We start from the raw sequence: 25,275 nt of genomic DNA on the forward strand, positions 1-25,275 counted from the left end.
GTAAGCCAGTGAAGCAATTTCTTTCGAAAAGTAACAACTATAAATGCCCTCTGTGATTCTATCATGTGTCTCCTTAGCTCAAGCATTAGTTCTAAGATTTACTCTTCTCTCCCTCTACCTGCCAATGTTTATCAGTTTACCCTTGGCAAGGCAGTTGCCTCCTTTCCAGTATGTTAACCCCTGTTCCCTCTCCTGTGTCAAATCCCTGTGACTGCAAAACCCTTCATCACATCAAGCCATTGACTCTCCATCATTAAAGGCATCATTCTAATGCCTTTGCTCCATCAAACCATGGATATTTGGGAAATGGTGGAAGTTGGATACTGGTGAAGCAGTCTTTACACAAAGATGAAATCTGAATTAAATCAATGGCATTACACTGGGATTGTATTTGCATGGATAATTTTATGCTTTAGTGCCCTCTATAACACCTACCCTTTGAAATACTCCAAAATGAATAAAAGCTCATTCATGAAGTAGACATCATTTAGCTTACTGTTATTGCTTTAGCCAAGGGAAATGAGATGAGGCTTTGGGATATCTTCACACATAGAGTGGCATTTATGTGACACCCATAAAGTACATTTGGGAAGAATAACCTGGTTCTGGGATATGATGGATATACAGATCAAGAGCACTGATGGCAACCTAAAACTCTGCATGAGCATGAGATACCTCAGCATTGATGACAGGCAGTAGGAAGAAAGAAGCAGTAGGAAGAAAGACGCCCTCAGAGAAGCTGCCAACACACTTTGATTCAGCTGTCAGCCAGCATCCAGCACTGCTGAATGGGCAGCACTGCCCTCGTCTCCAGTGCTGCCTTTCACCTCACACTTCTCCTTTGTAACTCATTCTTTAATACGTGATTTATCACTGATCCACTGCACAATTGAGCCTGAAAGGGAGCTGAGACTGAACACACCTTTGGCAACAGGAACGAACTCTACACCCCCCCAGTAAGTGAGAAGGAAGTGTGGAAGGTCTCAGACACCTCAGAGGAGCTTCCTTTGTAGGGGATTACTGCAAAAATGTTGCTGACACAATCCCAAGTGCAACAATACCTGATTGCAGACACAGCTCCCACCCTGGCTCTTGTTTCAGTCAGGGTACATTGATCAGCCCGTGCTGTGCTCACCACCAAGCATTCCATGGTGCCTGGGCATGGCTGGACAAGAGTGCTTGACCTGAGCTCAGCTGTTGGAACAGTATGGAGAAGGCATCCAGCTTCACTTGACTCAAGCAACCCACAGTGCTAACAAAGCAGTTTTAGATGTTCATAACTTAAGAACTAAGGTCAGTTGGTCAGAGAGTGCCAAGCTCGCTACACCAGTGAGGGTGAATGTCTGCTCAGGCAAGAGGCTCTGAAGCCACTGCTGTCCACAGCCTTTCTTCTGTGCAGCTCTCAGCCCCAGAGCACTTGATGAGCTTTTTCCTGACACACTCTTCATCAACAGACTTCAGGCTGATTTAGTGAGCTGAGGTCTCCAGCCTCGGATGCATTTTCCAGTTGTGTCAAATAACTTTCTAACTAAGCTGGCAGCGAATTCCCCAAGAGAGGCAGGGCTGCTCCAAAAACCTGCCATGTGAAAGTTTTGCAAGCCTATTGCCTATCCCACTTCGCTCTTCAGAGCAAACTTGGTCCTCTTGTTTGATATTTGAGCAGTGCCCAGGGCAACTTGCTTTGCCCCAGCAAGAAGACACAACAATCACCACCAGCCAGCAAGCCATCAACCAGGTCCCTGCTACACCCCAGACTGGGAGCTCTGTGTGCCTTCTGCCAGGCAGCAGCTTGAGCAGGATATCCCTTTTCACCACACCAGAGAAAATGGACGCGATTTTTTTCATCCTCTCCCCTCTTTTGGCTTCTGTCTGACAGAGCACCAGGAAGCAAGACAGAGAGAGATCCCCTGGATTACAAATCCAATTACAACTGTTGTCCTAACTGCTTCTTGTCAGCTTTAAAGATGTCCTTAAGCCGGCAGAACTGATTCACCAAATGGGGCTGAGATGACGCTGTGGACACAGAGTAACAGATGCTCTTCACAGATTCTCAATTAATAAAACAAACCCCAAATGACTAGAAATATGGGCTTGTAAAACATGTATTAGCTTGCTGCAGAGAAAAAGCTGGCTAAAAAGTCCAAATTGTCATTCCCAGGATTTAGACTTAAATGAAAAACAATACTGGTTTTGTGTTTAATACCTTGTTTTCTGCAATGAAAGCCCATGAGACTGATAGAGATTATAGAGATTACTGAAGAGATGTGGTCTTTGATGGTTATTTTCACTAAGAAAGGGAGCAATTCCCATTCTCCTACAAGAAGATATTTCCTCCAGGGACAACCACCTCACTAAAGAAAATAGGGATCTGCTGATGCAGGTGGACTTTGGACCTCACTGCCATCCTCCTTGCATTTACAAAGCATTTATAAAAAAAAAAGCAGAAAGAAATCTATGTGCCAAACAAGTGCTACAAATGCAGTCTACACTGCAAAACCAAGAACACTGGTAAACACTGCATGTTCAAATCCATATCTTTAACCTCATATTTAAATAATATAAACTAAAAATAAACCTTATATTTAAACCAAAACAAATCTGTTTGGTTTCTTAACAGAACTGTCTCACAAAGTGCCTGCACATTTCTCTGATTCAGCCAGGGAGTAGTAAACCCCAACAGCCTCCTGACTTGCACTGTGTAAAAAGAAAGGTACTGGGGTCAGGAAGCAAAGCTCTTCAGATAAAAATCAAAGAACCTGGGCTTCTGAAGTGTTCAAAACCACCAATGCCTTTCATTGCTAATGTTGCAGCAAGGCACCTTCAGGGCTGGATTAATTCTAGTTTTGTGTAACTATTCTAATAAAGCAAGAGTGCCAGCCTTGCATTGGTTTAAAGTCAAATATAAAGGGGTTGAACTTTGAAGGATCTCCCTGCCCACAGCAAGCACAACTGCAAACAGATTAATGTCATTACTGACTGTGCCTGAACAAGCTGTTGACCTTTACTTAAGCCTTGGGAGAGCACTGAACAACCCCGATGGAAAACCAGCAAAAAACAATATATGACAGAGAATAAATTATTTTCCCCCCTGCCCTTCCATTTTGCTAAATCACTTCTCTTGGTTTGCTCAGCCAAATCTTTCCAATGGTGCATTTGAACACAGACAGAGCCTGTCTGCTTGGTGGGAAAGGTTTGAGCTAAGCCCCAGGAACACATTTTGACCTTCCCTTTGTTGCCTTCTTCATTAGCAGTGTTTTTGCCTGGTTTTTTTTTTTTTTTTTGCCATGAAAGGCATGTCCAAAGGTTTGTATGCTAAGCAGGGCCTGAAGCCTGCAGGGCAATCCCTGAGTGTGTGCTCCTGTCCCAAAGTGCAGTCCCTCAGGAGCAAACGCGTCCCATCAGCACGAGTGCCATGGAAATGCCTTGCTGAGAAACTCACTGATCCCAGAGACACAAGGATGGGCAGAAATGCAAATCACAACCCTAAACATGCTCTGAAACCATGACCTGAAGGAGACTACTTGAGTCACTCCAGTCACCCTTTACCTCCACGCACAACCTGCTTCTAGTCTGTGAGGAGACTCCAACTCCTTTTATATCAGTGGTGCCGCTCCAACCACGTTCCTCAAACTGAGGATTATCTCCAGTAAGGCAGGGGAAGGCTTAATTTGTACCTGGAGGCTCTTTAAGGACATCATTAGGACAGCTTTCATGCTTGAGGCTGCTCAGCTGTGTGACAGAACACCCAGGCCAGAAACAAAACATTGTTAGACATAAGATCACTTAATCTGAGATAAGCATTTACTGATCCTTGCAGCACATGTCTTTCATACTTCTATAAATAGATCTCCTCAATAAAACAATGAAGTAGTATGAAAGTTAAATGGGGATGTGAATTTCTTCTTAAACATGAATAGTTTAGTTATATACACACACCCCTCCGTACCTACCTGAAATCAGAATTACAATATCATTAGTGAGTCAGAGAAAAAAGGAAAATGTTTTCAAACACACACAACAAGACATGTGAGGTCTGCTTATGGCACTGATACAAAGAGCAGAATTTAAAGGATGGCCTTATCTCAGTCATTTATCAAGTAAATTGAATTTACATTGTAACTAAGGATGTAAAACTGTGAGCTGGAAAATTGGTAGCATGTGTAATTTCCACACTCTCTAGTAAATGACCAAACCTTGAACTTCCTGGGAAGCAGAGGAAAAACTCTCCTGTGCTAGCAGGCATATGGCTGGAGCACCAGAAGCCTCAGAATTAAAATGGTTACTTATTTTCATGTCAGAGCCAACGTGCGTGCACCTCCACATCAATGAAGTTCTTTCATTCACGTTTCCAAAGGGATATTTTGTTTATTTCAATATTACCCAGGTAACACTTTCCTCTGCATGACATGGTGTGCACCACCTGTTAGTTGTGAAAACTTTGAAACTACACAAAGTCTGAAATCTTGAAACAACGCCAAGACTCTGCCAGGAGGCTCACGCCTAAAACTGATTTTCAATTGTGAGGATATTTCTGTTGCCTACATTTCTATTTCCAGCCTCAGCACCGTGCTATCTGTCACAAAACTGGTTTTTACAAGCCCAGCCCTCCACAGCACCCACTTTTTCTCTAACTGAGCACAAAAGTCTTGCTCAAGTTACATTTCCTAAAGCACAGGACAACTGGCTGTGATGTGCTTAAATCTGGAACACAGAGGACTTGGAAAAGACCCATTCATAAAAAAATTGTCAACAGACCAGAGGACTCTGTTATGTTCCCCTACTTAAAAACCTAATCATAGGTTTAGGCTTGTGCAACTTGCCAAATTTGTTGCTCAATGAGCAAAGAACCCCTTTTATATTTTGCTGTCAGCATTAACATTTCAGAAAAATGGAACGCAAAAGCTACTAAATTAAGATAAATTACATGCTTTTTCCTTCTTATTCTGAATTCTGATTCAGAAACTGAATTCAGGGTTCTTTACATGGAATGCATTTACAAGTCTCTTCAGCTGAGGCAGTGTTTAGGATATGCAAACTGACCGTGCTGCACTTAAGTGCTGCTTGGAATTTGCTCCTTAATCACATACAGAAGCACACAAATTCTTTTGTGATACTTAATATTGAAGTGAGGATTTACTTAACCTATTTCATCCTCTTGAAATAAGCACAGGATTTCATCAGGCCTTTCCTAGTTAGGAGCTGGAAAACAGCAACAATACACTTTGGGTAAGTTCTCTTTCATTCCATGCTCACTTTATTCCTGTGTCTGTCACATTTCTAAATCCATTTCTGAAGTAAATGTAGTTACACTAAAATAGGACAGATGCATACCAAGAGTACTTTTATTTCTCCATTTAATGCAACCTCCTGGAGAAAGCCTGAGTAAATGAGTGAACCCTATCATATGCACTGGGGAAGGTGGAAATCCAACCACACTTCAGTGCCCTGAAAAGACTCTCTGGGGAGTATTGATTCTGCCTGTACCTTCAAAAAAAAGGGATGCAGCCAAAGACTCTCCTGGGCCAGCTTGTGTGCATCAAAGAGAGCCAACAAAACCTAAACAAAGCCCAGACATGGATTACACCCTCCCAGCTGTGATCCCAGCACAGGAGGGCACACAGGTACAGCTGACATGTGTCTCCCCAGACTGGGGAGGGAAGTGCTGAAAGCTTTGTGCACTGCAGACACCTCACTGAGCTCACAGCTTCTTCCTGAACACTTTTGGGTGCTGGGCACTAACTGTGACATCCTTGTTGAGGGCTGACAAACTGTGTGCCCACACGAGGAAAATGCCATGCAAGTTGGCTCCAAAAATGGAAACAGGAGCTTTATTGATGAGATTTTGCAATGTGCTACTTAATGCTGCTGATGGATTTATACATCTCTGCTGGGGGTGTGTCTGTCAGCTGCCCCCTCTGCCTCACATGGGGCACAAATTCTGTGCTGATCCTGGACGGTCCAGACAAATTGAGCCCAAGAATCTCACACGTGAAGTTGTTCACAGCTCATGTGCTGAATTCAGCAGCTCTTGTTCCCGTGCCAAATAGACAGCACAGAGAGTTTAAAGAGAAAGTTTAAAAGAATAATAATTTTTTTAAAAAAATATCTTAAATGACTTGATTAAACCCAATCCAATTTCACTGTGGATTGTATTACCTAGAGGAAATGAAGCAGGACTGTGGCACATGAAAATTTGTTTTTAATAGATATTCTTGTTATAAACGTGAGGAGAGAACATATATTTCCCCTAATATTTTTTTGCTTTTTTGCATAGCCTTTTTCCAAGGCAAGCTTCCTCGAAAAAGGTCCCTGCAGCACCCATACATCCAATCTCATATTCCACTCCTAAAGCAGGCAAAAACTTAAGAGAAATCCCAGCTCCTGAAACATGATCTTCCTTGCAGTACAGCACTGAAAGCGAGGAACGCTTTCTAAGATAAAAATTAAATGTTAAATCTTTGTAAGACTGCATTTTATTCAAGCACAGAAGACAATACAACAGATGGAAACGCTCATGCAATTCTGACCCTGCCTCAAATGTCTCTTTCCTAAAGCACATTGAAAGAGTTCCGAAAAAACTGTTTTTCTTCACATAATTCCTGATACTACAGAGCCATCTTGGTATCATTTTGCCTTTCCTTCCTATTTTACTGCTGCTTTATTTATCGCTTTTTATCAAAGCGCTACGAACGTGTCTTCCCTTTATGTCTGCTCCTCATTTACTATGATTTCAAACTTGCTAGCTCAGTACCAGCAGCAATCCAGCTGTGGCAGAGCACAATATAGGCTATAAAGGCTGTGCAAGAGCAGTAAATACCTCGCTGATAGCCTGCCTTCAATTCCGTGCTGCTCCACTTAAACCATTACCACAACTCGAGAGGGTTTAACTGCAGCGACCGCAGTGCAGCCGTGCCGTTTGTGCCGGCTGGGGTTTTTCCTCCCAGAGCCTTTGCTAATGCTGTTTTCTGCTTTGTTTACACAGCAGTTTTATAGCCCCATTTGTCTGCCTTACTGTTGTTATCGGCATATTGATACGTGCACGGCGGCCAGCGCTCCGGCCTGGAAAGGGGTGGTGGTGCTGGTGCTCTGAAAAATGACAGCTTGCTTTGGTCACTGACCAGCTGCAAGGAAAGGCTTCTATTTCCCTCTTAATCGGTTATTATATTCAGGCATGCAGGCCAGGTAAATTAATTTGAGCATCCTCTTAAGAAAAAAAAAAAAAAAAAAAAAGAACAAACCACAAAAAACACACCCTAAGCGAAAATTGGAGCAACACTATCATTCATTCAGACACAGTTTAAGATCGTGAGCCGCATTGCTTACCTATGGATATGGTCCAAACTGCAGCAATTTTCATAATGGCCTTGGTGCGGGAATTGAAGCGGCTGTGCTCAATGGGATTGCGTATTGCTACGTACCGATCAAGAGAGATGGCACAGAGATGCATAATAGATGCAGTTGAAAAGAGCACATCTAGGGAAATCCATATAGGGCACAACTGTTTAGGCAAAGGCCAAGCATAATCTGAAACATAGAGAGAAAAGAAATGAAAGGAAAAAAAGAAAAGGAAATAATCTGGGGAGGGGGGAGGGCCAGGCCGTCAGTTCTGAGAAACCATTGGGGTGTTTTGACTCTGCGACACCAGTAAGGGGCACGTGCACGAGGAGGGGACAAGAAACCTCTCACAGGATCTCTCCACAGGCAGTCCCTGGCTCTGGACGCTCCATAAACCCCACGACCAGTTCCCACAGATCTGATTTCTGTGAGCAGTATCTAAAAGGGCAGTGCCTTCAAGTGACCACGTCAGCTCTGCTTTCCCCTCTCTTAACCTTTCCACTGTATCTTTAGGAAATCAAAGATTACATTCCTTTGTAGCTGCCTCATCACACTCTTTTGGTGGATAGCAAAGCTCTTTGTGGCATTAACTTTGCTCAGATCCTTTCCAAAGCTCCCTCGATCTGCAGGTCTCAGTTCCTGTCTGCTGAGGAGAAAGGCAGTTTTTCTGCACAGCCTAACATAGCTGAGCGACGCCACTCCACCTTTTCTCCCCAGGCAGCGTGCCTTAACAGAGGAACACTCCCCTCCTTACAGAGCAGCTGGGATCCAGTGGCTGAAATTTGAAAACTGTTTTGAAGGCAGACAGAGCAGAGCATTATTCTTTACAGAAACAAGTATGGAACCAAATGGAAGGGACTAGATAGCTACGTCTGACAGCAGCTGGCACGCAGCTCGTTTGGGTGCCTGCACTTATTAAACTGTTTATTCCGTGCTAGAAGTACAGTTTGAGAGTAAAAGTGACCCAGCAAGATCCACAAGGGGCAGTGATATTTAAATTAAAACTCAGAAAAAAAAATTGATTTGTGAATGATACCCCCACGTCAATGCCCAGAATGGATTGTGTGAGATCGATAGCAGAGCCCTGCCAAGCTCTGGGCCTCTTATGAAAACAAATCAGGAGTATCTACAGCAGCTGAAAACATGAGAGACTTCATAATAGTTGAATAATGAGATACTCCTGTGTCTTCATTCAGAACGTGGATATCTAAAGCAATCTTGAAGTTTACCCCAAGGATCAGAATCATCACTCTGCAGAATCAATGTTATATTAAGAATGGTGCAGCTCCATCCCACTGATCTTGAATGGAAAAGATGAAACATTAGTCTCAGAAATCATATTTCGAAACAAATTACCCAGCCGAGAGAGACCCAGGATACCTTCATGCAGAAACCTGAGATGAACTGAACCAGAGTAAATGATTATGAAATGTCCCAGAGAAGCCCAGGAACCTTTCACAAAGAGCACAGCAGAACCAGATGGACACATTAGTTCATTTTACCGGTAGGAAACCCACAGATGAAGTGCTAAGTACTCACCAAACCCACACAAGACCCCAGCTCTGGGGAGATAAGCCATTCATTTCAGCAAGTTTGCACTACTGCTACTAAAGGACTACTACTAAAAGCACTGTAAGTGGACTGAAATCCACAATCATTTAAGAGGTCCCTATTGAAGTGAAGCACTTTGTGGCTGGAGCATCTTTATTTAAAAGGCACCTCTGCTGAACAAATGAATTGAGCTTGGTTAAATTATGACTCAGCCCCTTTATGACACTACAATCAAACTTCGCCTCCTAATCATGTTCACACTTTGCAATAGCTTAGGACATCATTGCCATCAGCCTGCAACTGAGCTCAGAGCTCCTCTTAAGCACACCTCACGTTTGCTGGGTCTTTAATGATGCCCCAGTGAATGCCCTAGGGAAGAACAAGTCTGAAATCCTACAAGTGGCAGCTCTACTCCCTGCACAGCCCCAGGCTTTTGCTGCCAGCCTGTGCTAAAGTACAATCAGCACATTTTATACCTCACTACTTCTCCTCTGAGTTGCCAGAGCCAGCTTTCTGCTGCAGGCTGAAATGAGCCAGGAGCACAAAGCCCCTGAGCGTGTCCTGATGGAGGAGGAGATCCTTGGGAATGCGTGTGGGGGGATCATGCCGTGCAGCAGCCTCTGCACCAGGGAGCAGTGACATGGATGGCCACTCCCCACATCAGACAGACAGGCAGGAAATCTCCAGTGTCTCCAGAAAGAGGTGCCAGGCCTCCAGGCTTCCCATGCATGGGAGCATCTCCCATCTGATCTGTGGCATTGCAGTGGGTACAATCTTATTCCTGACATTTGCTAGGCCTGGGAGAGGTTTCTACAGCAACCACCTTTTCAGTATTCTTGAATGACGAATTTTGAGCTACCCAAACACTTCCCATGCTCCCCTGGAACAACTTCTGCTGTTGATGTGAACTAGGCACAGCACTGCAACCAAAAACCCAGGAGGAGCAAAAGCCACAGTAAATATTCCTGCCCAAGGTGTGAGGAGAGGAGGTATCACCTGCTGTCAGCCCTGGCACTGCAGGAACCAGCAGATCCAAGTAACACTGCCCAGAGTCACTGCCCAGGCAATCTACCAGGATGTTTTTGAAGATAAAGGTGGTATGAGAGCTCTCCTAAAGCTGAATCCTTTTAGTTTTTACTGTCCCAGGGCACTCTGCTACGCTTCTCGCTGAAAAGCCAGTTATAGGAGGAGACATTTTACTTTCCCAGGAAGTTTCCTAAAATGATCTGCAGCAAGAAAATGTCACTCAGGAAATTTGTAGAATGGCAGCTTGTAACACATCACTATACCTTGATAGGAAGGGCATAATATATACTCTATTTCCAAAAGTAATTATTTTTAAGTAAGCATGGTGCTTGCATTTGAGAAACACCTACACAGCCTACGAAGCCAGTAATTTGTATAAAAGGGAAAACAGATTTATTCTAATTCTGTTTTGAATAAATGTACAAAACATAGGAAATGTGCCCTGTGACTGTGCCAAGATGCAAACAAGGATTAAAAAATACTCTGTTAATGATGTTATATCTTTAAAGCAATCTTATCCTTAGAAACACTCTATCTGCAGAACATAACATTTCTCTAATTTGTTCTATTTTCTCTCATTTCATATATACAAAGACTAGTAATTACCACATATTTAGAAGAGCAGATGACTGAGTGAAGTGAATTCTTGGACCCCAGCACTTCTAAGATGTATCAGTTGCATTTCCAACAGAAATGATGTATTTCAGTTCAAATTTGGCTCCAGAAAGAATGAAACAATGGGTAAAAAACCCTCAGATTCTTTGTAAGAAACTCTGATTTTTGTACCTCGAAATAATCTTAAAATCACATATTTAATGCACTGTCTGGTAGGCCAGATAGGAGAGTGCTGAGGGGAATTAGATGAATCCAGCAGATCAGAACAGAAGTTTGTATTTCTTTACCCAGTGTGTAATCAAACTGCAGGGTTTTTTTGCCTCCAGACATTTTGTGAAAGCCAGAAGTTCACACTGGACAAATTCACAGAGAAAAGTATAAAGCAAAGATATTACTTTTAGATCAGTGTCGGCTTCTGGCTCTGGTCAGAATAAAACACAGTGTATAAAATCCAGGCAGGAAACTTCTGCAGAATATTGCTTCAGCCTTCAACGCTGAGCAGCACCCCCTGGAATCTGAGTTCTTCACAGGACACGTGGAACAAACACTCATATTTAACCAGGAGTCCTGGTCCCTGAGTGGATTTCATCTCCTGCCCTGGGATGAAAAAGCAAACCACAGTTCCTGCGTGTCACTGAAGAGCTGAGGTGAACGCAAAGTGCTGGCAACAAAATACAGAAACTCGGAGGCGTTTTGGCGAAGTCACAGAGCTCCTCTGTGTGGAGATAATTTCCTGTTGGATAAGAGGTCCTTCCAGTTTTTGTGCTTCCCATCAGGAAAGGTGGCAGCTATGAAATTGGGTGGCTTTTGTCAGAGGTTTTATGTGTATGGGTAAAAAGGGTCGCTTAACACCGTTATTATGGTGGTGTGCTCTTCACTGCATGAGAGGCAAAACTACCAGACACTGTAGCAGGAGATGGCTGAATAAGCCAAACCACATCAAATGGAATCAAAATTAATTATATCAAACGGTAAAACGGAATTACTGCAGTTTGTAGGAGAATGAACTGGAAAACAAAAATAAAAAATGTCTTTGCTTGTACAAGTTAAGTACTATAATGCAATCTGCTCCACTGTATCTCCTGGGAACACGTTGTGTAACACCTAGGACAAATCTGGAGTAATAGCAACAAAATACCTGCTTACACCACAATAAAGCAAAGAATTATGTAAAATTTATCCCTGTAGCTTCAGGAGTTATTAATGGGAAACTCACAGTAAGCTGCATCAATCGTCTCTTTCCTAACCATGAATATGAATTTGGCAAAGGTTTCAAAAACCCTGTTGTGTGCTGTGGAACAAAGCCTATCCTTGCCCACTGCTAAAAGTCTTTTTACCACCACTCCACCACTGAAGCATTTTATACCAACCAGAATTTCCAGTGCTCACTTTAAACTTTCATAGCTGCCACAGGCCTTACAAAAATAGAAAGCAATTACATACAGTTTTAACATTACTGCATTGCATTATTCCCAAGGGAACGAAGGAATTTAAATTATTCTCTTCTCTCTCTCTCTTATCTAGGAAGTAAAGAATTTCTTAGCTTTATGCTTAGTGATGTGGTCTTTCAGGCTATGTTATCTCTTTTCTGCTGGTTTATTTTCTTCAGATTTACACAGACAAATGACTCAGAGACCTCTGTGTCACCCTGAGAGTCACACAGCCGAGGGTGCTGAAAATCTCCACCGTGCCCAAGAAGTACAGAATGTCTTGCTTGACCCCCTGCAGTCCTCAGTGGTTGTCAATACATCCACAGAAGGGCCCAAGCAAGTGTAGCCTCCTGGCTAGAGGAACAGCTGGTCTCAAGGGCAGCACTGCCAATGCTGTTTGATTTTATCATCAATAAGAGCAGAATTTAATGTTTTTTTCCCCGACATATTGAACTCCCAGACACTGGGTTACATGAGAAACTGAGTTTATCTTTAAATTTCTAGACTGCATTTTCTAGTGGGGAAAAAAAAAGGCTGTCCTAATGCTATCTGAATCCCTTAAATAGAACATATTCTAGCACAGCCAAGCACAGAGACATAACCTACACACAAAGAATGATGATGACTTTTAGAGAAGGACTTGAATTCTTGAATGCTGCACGATCAGAAAGGCTTGAGGGTCCCCAGAGGTGCTCAGCAGAGGGTGAGCTCTCAGGGGACAGGATGGCTAAGAGGATGGAAGAGACCACCAAGTAAGAAAAGAAGGTTCCCCTGTGTCCAGACAGTGTTGGAGAGACCCCTGCAGGCATCCTATGCTTGGCTCAAACCTCTGTGAGCAGCAGATGCTGCTTTGCTTTGGTGCAGCAGCACACAAAGGAGTTATTTGAGTCTGTGCCACTGATCACATCCAGCTGGGCCATGACACCATTCCTGAGCTTTGGATTTCCTTGGGGCTGTTAGCTTTTCACCCCTGGGGCAGGAAGCAGCAAGCAATGGGTGTGGAACAGTGTGGGAACCCCTCACCATTGAGGGAAATCCCAGAGAAGCTGGATGGGCCTCAATATCCTTTTGCATCTTTTCTCACAAGTTACAGTGATTAATTGATGTGACTGCACTTTATTGCAAATTAAACAATTGCACTCACTATGCTGTTATGAGATTTTCCTTTCTATCCAGTATTTCAATGACTTGCAGCCTTGACAGGAAGTGTAAGAAAGAAGGAAGTGTAAAGCTAGAACAGATATAATTATCTGATCTAGGGAAAGGTTGCTTGAATATCATTTAAGTAATATTTTAAATGCAAGGAGCCAGCTTTTTACAGACTACACTTAAAAGGCCCTGCTAATAAAATGGGACATTTGCTAAAAGAAAAACACAGAGAACCCTGTTGGCACCCCAAAGGCAGCACCTCTTCTGTTAGAGAAATACAAAATTCTTCTGGTGTGATCTGTCATTCCATGAATCCATATGTTACATTCATCTTTTCATTTACTGGTGGAGACTAAAATTATATTTGAAGCCAGAGGAAAATTTTCTAGGCTCAGTAATGTTCTCTGCTCACAGCTTTAGCATCTGTAGGTGCATCTGGAATTTTTATATTGAGGGATATGGACAGGTAAGGGAGCAGTGGTACAATTAATTGAATTTTATCACCAAGTTCTTATAAAGGGCTCCTTTCAGCATTTTAATTCCAACAGAGATATGATCTCTTCACACAATTCTGAGATACAAGTTATTCATAATACTTTATCTAAATAAAACTGCAATCTAATAAAATATTCACAGCAGTAAACATTTTCTTTTTACTGATGTTCTGTCTGTCAGCAGGACAGTGGCCTCTTCTTTAATTTCCTTCATGCAGGTTAGGGATCAGCTTTCACCAGTTATTTAAACAGCTAATAAAACAACAGTTGAAGGAACACCCCACTGGAAAGTAAGTGCATGAGCAAACACAGACCTCACACTAATCCCTTCTAAATGTAAACATATAAATATTTTCCAAAAAACTGTTTCATAACAAAGTGCACAGACAGGTGGTTTTTCCCTAGTTCTGATGAAATTGAAAAAGATCCATTATCATAAGAAATTGCTGCCAAAACATACAGATCATTTGAGGAAACTAAAATTCAGAAGCTAAAGTGATGTGGTATTATTCAATTATATTTGCTCGAACCCAGAGTTTGCAAGTGTAGACCATGCCTTGATCCTAGGACTGGCTCTGGGCTAGTGAGAGGACAAAAAAAACCATACAGAAGGCATTTTTTTTTAGGTATTTGTTTTCATTTCAGCATAACTCAGTGGCAATTCAAATGCCTGTGCTATCCTGACCAGCTGTCTGGGAGCCTACCTGGGATCAATCCTCTTTCTCAGCTCAGGCTTCCTCCTGGCAATGCAGCTGAACAAACTGAATTCTGGTAAAATGTCTGATTTCAGAAAGAGATATGATAAGGATTTCCTTCATTTGATATAAAGGGTTCCATATTCAGAGAACACAGGTCTGTCATCTTTAACTAGCCAATGGCTGCACTCAGTATTCCAGTGATTCCACTGTGGGAGTCTGGAAGGTGATAGAACAGCACCTTCAGTGGCTTTCTCAAGGGGATGCTTTGCTAATGAACACTGTTACATGAGCAGCAATCCCAAAGAAATCTCTGAACATGTGAGCAAGCAGCACTTCTTTAGGAGTTTGATGGCCCCCATGTACCAACCCAGCACAGCAACTTGTGCACGTGCAACCTGCCCCAATTAAAAGGCAGCACAGTGAAGAATCACTGACATCCCCTGAAAAAGGAATGGAGGAGAATTCTCCCAGTATGTAAACAAGACACAGATATTTAAATAAATAACTCTAATAGCAACTTAGAAAATGCATCTATTGCTAATTAGTTCTACACTCTTTAGGAACAACGTGCTGAACCATGCAAGTATGCAAATCATGGCCAGTTTGTACCCAGAAATGTACAATTATCCACTTGGATTCTTGTGGTGTGACCCAGACTAACACTTAAGGGGATTTTTGCTGTTACCTGTCTTTTAACTGAGGAATAGGATGTAGAAATGAGAGAGAGCAAACAAGTGCAGCAAAACTAGACTATATTACTTAACTGCTTGAGCTTTTCTCAAATCTTGCAGAATACTTGAAAAATAATATTTCAGTAGCCTCCATCTTCCAGCACAATATGTCAAAGTCTGAAGTCAACCTTAATTACCCAGCTGTCCTTCCCCACTTCTTCCCCCTGTTAGATGTTTCCTCATTTGCCATACCACGGGAACCCGGGGGGCTCCTTTCACAGGCCTGAAAAATAATTTCCGCAGCAGGACTAGGTCTGGAAGCTGATAAACTGGATAGCCTGGTGCCTGCTAGGAAGCTCATTTCTCTCAGCAGCACAGGAGGCTTTCCTGGACAGCCCAGACACCCGCAGGACATGGGTGTGTGAGCAGAGAGCCCCTGCTGTGCTCTGTTCCACTTCCAATGTTAAAGGCTCGTGTTCCATCGAAAGTCTCTGTGGGGAGCATGCACAGAATCACAGCCTGGGGATGTGTCTGCATTAAGCCCTGGAGGGAAGAAGGCTTGCAGCCTTCACCTTGGCATTGTTGCAGTGCTTCTCTCTTTTCCCACCTGCTGAGGCCCGTGGGATAACTCTGCCTTCAGCCCAGGAGGAGCCAGTGCTACGGCTCAGACTCAGTTCCTGGCCCTCCAGGAGGATTTTGTCATTCAGGCTGCCTGGGAGCCAACCTCCCATCTGGGTATGATACTCAAAGAAGACTGGCTTGTCTCCAGTCCCCTTGCCATGAGCACCCTGTCACGAGCATCCAAAGGAAGCCGGGAAAGCAGGGGTTTGGGAAGGCTGGCTGTGGCTGGAGCTGCACTGTCCATCTGGAGAAGCACAGGGGCTCCTCTGCCCTGGCTCACCCTGGTGCCTGCAGGCAGAGCTGAGACACCACCCCCAGCCTGTGCAGAATCACCCCTTTACCCCAGGGCAACTGATTTGTTATCCAGTGTGACAGCCCCACTTGTAAAACCACCTGAAAAAATCCTGAGGATTTGCGCTACTGTAAGCGTTTTGTGCACAGCTTCTTCCTAATGAGAACTGCTCACTGCTCACAGAGTCTACTTTAACAGACCTAAAGTTGGAGTATGATTTAACCTGGGATTATGGTGTTCTCCTGCTGTAACACTTACAGCCTATAAAATACCCAGTTGTTGTCAAACTGTTGCATGAGGACACGTAAGAGTCAACTCAGCACAGCTTTCCTTACAGATGCAAAGATTTAGAAACACCTCAGACTCTGCTAACACACGTACCTTCATCCTCACATCCTGGAATTTGGGTGACATCCCTCAGCCAAAAAGAAAACAAACAGGCAGCAACATCAGACCCTGCCTGACCTCCTGTCCCTCTCTGACAAAAAATGCAGGTACCCAGTTTTGAATACTGAGAAGGTCTGTGTTGAGAACAGCAGTGCAGGACGAGGTGATCCCATTCCCCATAAGAACGCCGTGGCAAGTGGATTGTATTCCTGGTGGGTAACATCAGAGACAAAGTGAAACCTAACTTATGACCACCACCACCAGCTGTACTCATTTGAGTTCTGCAGAAATTGTAGGCCCATTGTAAGTTCCATTAACATGAAGTAGAAGTTTAATTTAACATGGATAAATGAAGCGTGGGCGTACAGATATATTAGAAAGAGTACTATTACCCAGGAAATTATAGTGGTCTCATGAGGTGGTAAAGGAAACTAAAGAAATTGTATTTAGTTAAGTTATACCATTGGTTTTTTTGATAGACTCGCTTTTGCCTTGTAATCAAGTGCAACATTATTTTATTATCGTGGTTATACTATTATTACAGTGTAATCTTGCACTTGATTACAAATCATAACCAGTGATAACTACAATAATAAAATAATCTGTTAACATAATAACCTAGCAAAACATAATAAAGTGCATCAGGCCCAGCATCACCAGCTGGTGGAGGGAGGGGATTGTCCTGCTCTGCTCTGTGCTGGTGTGGCCTCACCTCAAGTGCTGGGGGCAGTTTTGGTGCCCCAAGAAGAGAAGACTGAGGAGAGACCTCATCAGGGTCTGCAGCTTCCTCACAAGGGGAGGAAGAGGGGCAGGCATTGATCTCTCTGCTGACCAGTGACAGGACCCAAGGGAAGGGCCTGAAGTTGCCAGGGGAGGTTTAGGTTGGATATCGGGAAAAGGATCTTCCCCCAGAGGGTGGTCGAGGCACTGAACAGGCTCCCCAGGGGAGTGGTCACAGCACCAAGGCTGCCAGAGTTCAAGAAGCCTTTGGATAACACTCTCAGGAACGTGGTGGGATTCTTGGGGCTGTGCTGTGCAGGAACAAGAGCTGGACTTGATGATCCTTGGATGTCCCTTCCATCTCAGGGTATTCTATGATCCTTCAATTCTAAGTGTTGTCATAAATTTAACAAGTACAAGTGAGTATTATGAGTGCTGCAGTAGAACTAACTACTCCCAAGATACAAGGGGTACCTATCCCAGTATGGACTAGAAAAAGCTTGAAAAAATCATTACAGAGAGCAGATAAAGTAAGACATAAAAGGTATATTTAGAGGACTTTATCTCGGAAGTTGTTTTTCAGAACATTCAGAACTAAAGCACAGACTTAAGGGCAGAGCTCCACTGCCTCCTAAAACCAGCCATCAATATTCATGGGTGTCAGACACGCATTTACAGCCTTCTGCATCCCAGTGGGTGCCAAATAGGTAGGTAAAAGCCTGTCACACAATTTCCATATCTCAACAACACCAAGACCTTTCTATGCAGCTGCTGCCTCTGATTGGGGATGAAAATAGACATTTATAAAGACAAGCAAAACACCTCAAACACACCAAAAATAAACACATTGCAAAACAAATTGTACGTCAGAGGATGGGAATGTATTGGTCAGAATAACAACTGGCCTGTCCCGATAACTCCAGCACAGCTGGAGGAGTGAGCACCCTGCCAACATGTCAACAGGAATGGAAATCAACCACCCCAAAAATAGCCAAGAATCAACAGAACCTTATCAACCACCCTGTCTTGCCCATAAAATCTCGTAGCTAAGAGCTGATAGAGGAACTCGGCATTTCATGTTTGCATTACCCACTGAACTTTCTAGTCCTGAACCCTTTTCATCTGGGAAGCAAGACAGCATCTTGGAGGAGAGATTCACTCACTGAACCCACTGCTGTCACTGTGCTTATCAGACTGCCTGCAGGAATGGTGAAGTTTTCCAACAATAAAACTTACTGCAAGCAGAAAACAAGGATGCTGGAAAAATGGAATATATATCTGAAACTAATGCATGAAACCAAAATGTTGATATAGCACATGTGGGTAATCACAGCCCAGGCTCCATGACAGGTTCATGCACAAATTCCCCTCATCTCATTAGGATCTTTAGTGATAATTTTGGCAGAACAGCCAGTTGTCCATTCAGGAAAGGGTTGTATTCCATCAAGGAGGCAGCGTGGAAATTAGTGCAAGGCAGAGCAATTGGCACATGGCCCCTCTTCCATCAATGTAATTTCCATTTAATTTCCATGCAAGCAGATGAATCACATCAGAGCCTCTTTTCCAGCACGTGCTGATAAAACACAGAGCAGGAACTTAATGCCACTCATACTGTTAGGTCTCAGGGAAGTGAACCAACCTACAAGGGTATTTGTACATACTTTAACGAATATTAGACGAATCTAGAACCAGAATTACAAGGGATATGTCATGTGAATTGGAGAGAGACATTAAAATTATAATTTGCTGAGTAGAATTTAATGATTTCAATTCAACAGATGGATGGCAAAGGAAGTAGAAGAAAAAGTTAATTCTGAGTTAATTGACCCAATCCTGGAAATATTCATAATTCAAAATAATGTATACTACATTGACATATTTGTCTTACAGTATATCCAAATGCTCTTCAGAGATTTCACCTTGTTTCTCTGTATTTCTTTCCATCTGGTGTAAAGCAGCTGTCTCTACATGTATTGGCCTGCATAATGGCAGTGATTTTTTCTATGCTTTTGAGCTCAAAGGATGAGTTGCCCAGTTACCTTCACCTGTTCTAAAAATGCAGCTCTCTGTTTGGGAGGTCTTGGCATGTGGCCATCACTCAGGTCAAGCCCTCAAGGCAAGAAATTGTTATATTATTGTATTAATCACATAAATAATATGAAAGTTACCGTACACTATAAAGACATAATACTTATTTTCACAAAATGCTACCCACAACATACTGCAGAAAAGGCACTAAACATGATTGGGTGTACACAAATACACCAAACAGCAAAATTCTGACATGAGGCATCTGTCTGCATCCAACTGCAAACTTCCTGAGGGACAAGAGGAAACGGCCTCAAGTTGTGCCAGGGGTGGTTTAGATTGGATATCAGGAAACATTTCTTCACTGAAAGGGTGGTCAAGAGTTGGAACAGACTGCCCAGTGAAGTGATGGAGTCCCTGTCCCTGGAGGTGTCCTATTTTTCTCTCTTTCAATTTTTTCCTCTCTCTTTTTGTTTTTAGTTGTTGTTTGTTTGTTTTTTGTTTGTTTGTCTTTGAAATCACACTGCTCCCAAAAATCAGTAGAAGTAAGTGGCAGATGACAGGCATCTCCCTTGCTCACTGTGCAGATGCTGCCGCTGGAGCACCAGGTGTGGTTGGGGAGGTGGTGCACATTTTAGTTGGATGTTTCTCCAGATGGGCAACAGACTGTGAGAAAGAGGGAGACCTGAGCCAGCTGATCTCAGGTGAGTTTGGCAGAGGGGCATCTAGGTTGGGACTACACCACTATCTAAGATGAAGTCCCTGTAAAAAGCTGTCACAGGTAAACCTGTATGTACAATGACACAGACTAAAATTAACTCTTTTTTTGATAAAATGACTGCAATTCTGGTTAAATCCTTTCTCATTATTTTAAAACTATAAGAATAGGGGAGTAAACATACCTAAGGAAGACTCTGGGTGGCTGTGTCTCACGTGGCTCCAGTGTCTGAATCTGGTGCTGTTATTCCTTTCAGATGAGGCTAAATCTGTCTGTGGGAAACATATTACCTATCTTCATTTCACTTGTTATCTCCATGATCCGCCTGGCACCTTTATAAAGCACCAAATTTATCTCTGGAAGAGTTTATCATCATAGGGTCTTTCTTTTTATGTATAACAATTCCGCTTTTCTCATTATCTTGTATCAATTTCTGGATTGCCACAAAGCATGGAAGTTTATATTTCTTTTCAACTAAACTCATAAAAGTTAATTACAATGAGGCAATGCACTTACAAAGCTACTACTGGATCTAACAGGCTATTGTCATAGAAAGTAAATAAAGATTCATGCATTTTAAAGCACATCTAGCTTCACTGATCTGGAAGCAAATTGGGCATGAGAAGATTGCACTGACAGCATTAAAACTGCTGCTGTATTTAAATTGAAATCAGTAAAACAGACATCTATAAAACAGAAATGTAACTGTGTACACTCCAGGTTTTGGGGGACTTTACGCTCCTGTGAGTTTTAAAACCTGTTGCAAAAATTTTTAGCAAGAGGATGAAATAAAAACTATAATTGGATCTAAATCTTCATTTGTGCTAAATAACAACGTTTTAATGTGTGCCATTCAAAGTTATTCTAATGAGTCATTCTTGCAAATAAAGGATTTATTTTGGATGGGCGATTCTCAATTTCACTGGGCAGGCAAGACACGCTCATCCAATTTAATGCCCAAAATATGAAAAACAGCTCCCTGATTGGATGCAGAACACAAGCTGTGGGTAAACTAGAAAAAATAAGGCCATATGTTCAACTAGTGTAAATAGGATTTACTCCACTGAAATCCTCTAGAGCATTTTAACATTTCCCTTCACCTCCCAGGAGCAGGCAGGGCAAAGGTGGACTCTGCTGGCCTTTCCTGCCACATCTGTAGAGGCTGCATCCAAGGAAACACCCTCACTGAGATACCAGGGGGTAGTTTACATGGCCTGTCCTTACCTAGAACTGCTTCCATGGTGGTTTTGGGTGACACCACATCTCCAGTTGAGCTGTGGAGCTGGTAATGGTGCAAAAAACTTGCGTCCACTTACCAAGAGCACACCAAGGCTCTGCAGTTTCCTCTCACTGGCAATTAGCTTCTGGCTTTATTTCAGAGCACAGCCTTAAATAGTATAGAGACGATGGGCCTGACCCAGTGATGGCTTCTTGAGCCCTGGGAGAGCTGTAAGAGTGGAAATTCTGATAACTGAATGAATCTGGAAAGGGGAAGCAGCCCAGTTTATCAGCTTTGGAAGGAAAGTTTCAAAGCACATTGGCTTCTTACAAAGTATGAAGGTGTCTTTTTTTTTCACACTGCAGTGTTGGGATTTTCTATTTAAAAACTGCTTATTTCAAGAAAGTTCAGGTTTTTGATTTTGTAACAGGTTGCTCAGAGATCTGTCCTGGCTTTCTGTTACATCCCACTAAAACACAGAGATCCTGACCTTGGCATCCCAGCAGAAGGCAGAGCTGAAAGGAAAGAGGCTCTGGAAGATGTAAGATATGAATGCAGCAGCTCAGTGTCTTACAAATACTTGGTGGCAAACAACAGGACACAGCTAGTCAGAAAGTTCTTTTCACTCCTGCATCCCTGTGGGATCAGGAAACTCTGCTTGTGATCTTTGTGATTTCATTTTCCTACTTGAACTATGTTGCTCAGCACAATATTTTTCTAAGGTGAGTTTGCTTCCTGTGTCTTTTAATTATTTTTTAATTATTTTTTTAACCAAAACCAATTAAATGAAAAAAACACAAAAACCCTCAACAGTATCAGCCAACCCAGAAGAGAGAAATTCACTCCTTTTCCAGCATGAGAAGTAAAAGACAGAACCAGTCTCACCAAGCCAGTGACAAGGCAACCACAAGAAGCTTTTCACCCCAAACCACATAAAGCAGATGAATGCCCACTGAAACACACTTTAGGATCAGACCCTGCACAGGCCAGGAGCACATCTCAGCACTGAGCTGAATGTTTCACACAGCACATTGGATCACCTTCCCTGGGCAAATGCCAGCTCATTCCTCTTACCTGCATGTTCCATAAAGCTCTGTCAGGAGACTGACTCGTGCTTTGTGTGGTGGTGCTGGAACCCAGTGAACAGCAATGGCATGAAAGGAGCTGCATTGCAGAGGCAGAGCTTTCCTCAGACCCAGAGGAGAGCAGCAAAACATCTCAGACCCTTCTAGATAAAGGATGTGCCACAGTCATGCCAAGAGCTACAGTCGTGACCAGGCAGGAGGAGAGAAAAGAGGCTGGAGGAGGCAGAGAAGTGCTCTGGCAGAAGCCCTAACCTGTCTGAACTTACTGCCAATGCTCCCCCTGACTTTAGCATGGTCAGGATCTCTCCTTGTGCTTTTTGTAGGAAGGCATTCCCCAGGTGTCCCTGTGCTTAGACTGTCACCTCCCTGCAGCCTGCTGCCACTGAGCAAAACAAGGAGGCAGGAACACGTCAAGAAAATAAAATCTAAGATGTTCTGCAGCATTCCTGCTCTTCATTTTTCTACATTTAGGGAAAAAAAAGGAAGTACTTCCATTTTCTACTTGGTTGGTCACCTTTAATCTCAGAATTCTAACTCTTTAATCTCAGAAAATCCAACACAAAGCAATTCAAAGGGTGCATGATCAATAAATGCTCTGACAGCCACACAGCCTTCTCCCCTCATGATGGAAGCTACCAGAAACAGAAGCTGTTGGAAGTGTTTTGTGCTGTGTTCATCTGTGCTGGACTGAGCAGCCTGAGCTCCATGGGCAGCAGCATCATCCCTGGCAGATCTCAGGCTAACAGCTCCATTAACCCACAGTAGGCAAAGGAGCTGGTTGCCTAACTGCAAGGGGTTTAGAGGAGCAAAAAAAAAAAAAAAAAAGGCATGTTTACAAATGTGAAATGTTTATTGTTGTTTCGTGTTTTCTCCTAGTGCTGGCAGATTGACAAGATGCTCTTGTGTCAGTGGCAACAAACACAGTGAGGGCAATAAAGAATACCTCTGCCTACACCAAGAAGCCAGCCACAGCCAGAGCTGGATGATATATAGATGGCACAGAGTGAAGAAATTACAAGAGGCAGGTGGTAAAAAATTAAATAGCAACAGTTCTGCCTCTGTATCTGACAGCAAAAATTGCCCTTCAGAGTCCCGTAAACTAACGCTCCGCAGTGTGGGTTACAGCTGAGCTCAGATGAGTCACAGGGACCTGGCACAAAACTGCCAGGCCCTACCCACAGCAGGTAAGCAAGGTGCCATCCAGACTCCCTCTGAAGGCTGGCCTTGATTTACTCTGCTGAAAATTATCTTTGCACAACAAAACCCTTCGCCGCGTCATCCAGGGCTCAGCAGCACGGGAAGCAAGATTAGAGATCTGAGGCAAGGGGTCCTCTGCTTTCCTCCTGGAAAGAAGGAATGGTTTGCCAGATTCTAATAAACCTGAGCAGTGCTGAAGTAACAGCAAGAAGTTATAGGGAGTTACCTGGGAGCTCAGGTATAGCTGTCAGATGGACACACTGAGCCTCTTCTTTGGAGGAAGGTGCTCCTGATGACAGAAACCCACTCCTGTTCCCCCCAGGTTCCAGAGTTTCTGGAGTGGCTTTTGCTTTTTGAATGTGCTGGACAGAATTTGAGCTTCTCAGCAGTGTTGCAGGGTTGGAAACTCATTGTCATTCAGCTTTAGAATAAACATGAGAATTTTCTGATTTTTGCAAGAATAGACTTATATTAAAAATATATATTTTAAAGACAGAAGTCCTAGTTTATGGCTTAAAGTATAGTCTGATATGCCCCAGTGCTTACTGTTTTACTGGCTTAATTTTTAATTTTTGTGCAACAGATCATCATAAAGCTGGCAGAATGGGGGACTTGGGTTCCCACATGCTGCAAAAATACTTCACCAGCAATGAGAATAATCCCATTCCTCTTGACCAGAAAACATCAGTTTTCCACCAATGCAAGCCAAAGCTGTGTAGGACTAATGTTTCCAAATGTGATCAAGCAGAGCATCATCATAAGAAAGTCCTGTAAGTTAACATTTATCTACACCAGGGTCCTGTACTCAGTGAGATACAGAGAATATCCAAGAGGGTATTTAGTATTCCCCTCCTCCTCTCTAAGTACAATTTAAACCTTGGGTAGTAGAAGAGAAGCTGTTACATGGATTCAAGCCACACCACAGAGAGCTTTCTTTCCCAACAGCAACAGAGATACATCACAACTTAATCCCATTTGTCCCATTAGGTAAACAGGCAGTTGTTCATGTGGAGAAAATTCAGTAGCAGGACCCTCAGTATCTGAACTAAAGTTTTCTATGTATCTAATAGTCTGGGAGGAGGGTGAATAATGATGCAGCAGGTTTTTAGATTTCACAGGTTAGCTCAGGTTACAAGAAAGATGTGGGGACTTCAAAAGAGAATAAATGCTGCTGGAAGAGCACATAATGTAGCAGTTTATGTGTTGGGGTTTTTTTCTGATGGAAAAAGATAAAAACCAGATACATCTCGTTGAATATAAATTTCACTACACACACCCCAAGTACAAGGTGTCACTGGAGAGACAAAAAAAATCCCATCTCTGAGTTTATGATGTAGATAGTACAAGAAGAGTGAGAGTTTCCATTCACTTACACCCTAGCAGAAGAATAAAATGCAGTGGTTACTTAGTACAAACAGAAACATCATGCATTTAAAACTAACATGTATAAATAATAATTTCTGAAGGTAATGCAGCTGCCATCTGGAACTTGGTGTAGTCAAGATGCATCCAAGCCCATTGCCTTGACATGAGCTTTAAAATGCCTGACCATTTCTAGGTAGCTGAACATCATATCAGATGCTGGACTGCCCTGCTTCCCCCCTCTGCAGGGAAATCAACATCCAAGTCTACCCAAGCACTCAGAACATCTCTGTCATCACAGGATAATGATGGTAATTGTCAATAATAACAATAATGTGGATGTAAAGCTTCTCTGGCAGCTGGGGCTGATGAGTCTGCATCCAGCACCAGCCTCCCTGGAAGCTGCATCTGCCCACAGTGTTACAGCACTGTCTGAAACCCAAAGAAAGAGAGAAGCCTCCACTTGGAGTCACAGATGGGTCTATTGGTCGCTTGTTGGCCACACTCTGACAGCCTGTTGGCAGCTGTGAACCTTTTGCATCACAACCAAGAAGGTTTAATATCTTCTGTAATGTCCACTTGGAGCAGCTGACAAGACTCTCTTGTGTTCCTCCACTAGTCCTGACAGATAAAGAGCAGCCCTCTCTTTCTTGCCCATAAACACTAGACATGATGTA

At 43.0% G+C, this 25,275-nt stretch overlaps 1 protein-coding gene across 3 annotated transcripts in view; it reads right to left on the reverse strand.

Moving 5' to 3' along the window:
- HTR2C (5-hydroxytryptamine receptor 2C) overlaps window positions 1-25,275 on the reverse strand; it is a 194,756-nt gene that overhangs the window by 5,388 nt on the left and 164,093 nt on the right. For 2 of the 3 annotated variants that reach the window (XM_050310721.1, XM_050310722.1), the window contains one exon: window positions 7,324-7,524. The exons of the other annotated variant lie outside the window; for it this stretch is intronic. In XM_050310721.1, the coding sequence (XP_050166678.1) occupies window positions 7,324-7,524 (201 nt within the window). The remainder of the gene's footprint in view (window positions 1-7,323; window positions 7,525-25,275) is intronic. 3 annotated transcript variants of the gene reach the window in all.

The sequence above is a fragment of the Myiozetetes cayanensis genome, unplaced genomic scaffold (genome assembly GCF_022539395.1).
Source record: "Myiozetetes cayanensis isolate MyiCay16 unplaced genomic scaffold, myiCay2020 scf15, whole genome shotgun sequence".
NCBI lineage: Eukaryota > Metazoa > Chordata > Aves > Passeriformes > Tyrannidae > Myiozetetes > Myiozetetes cayanensis.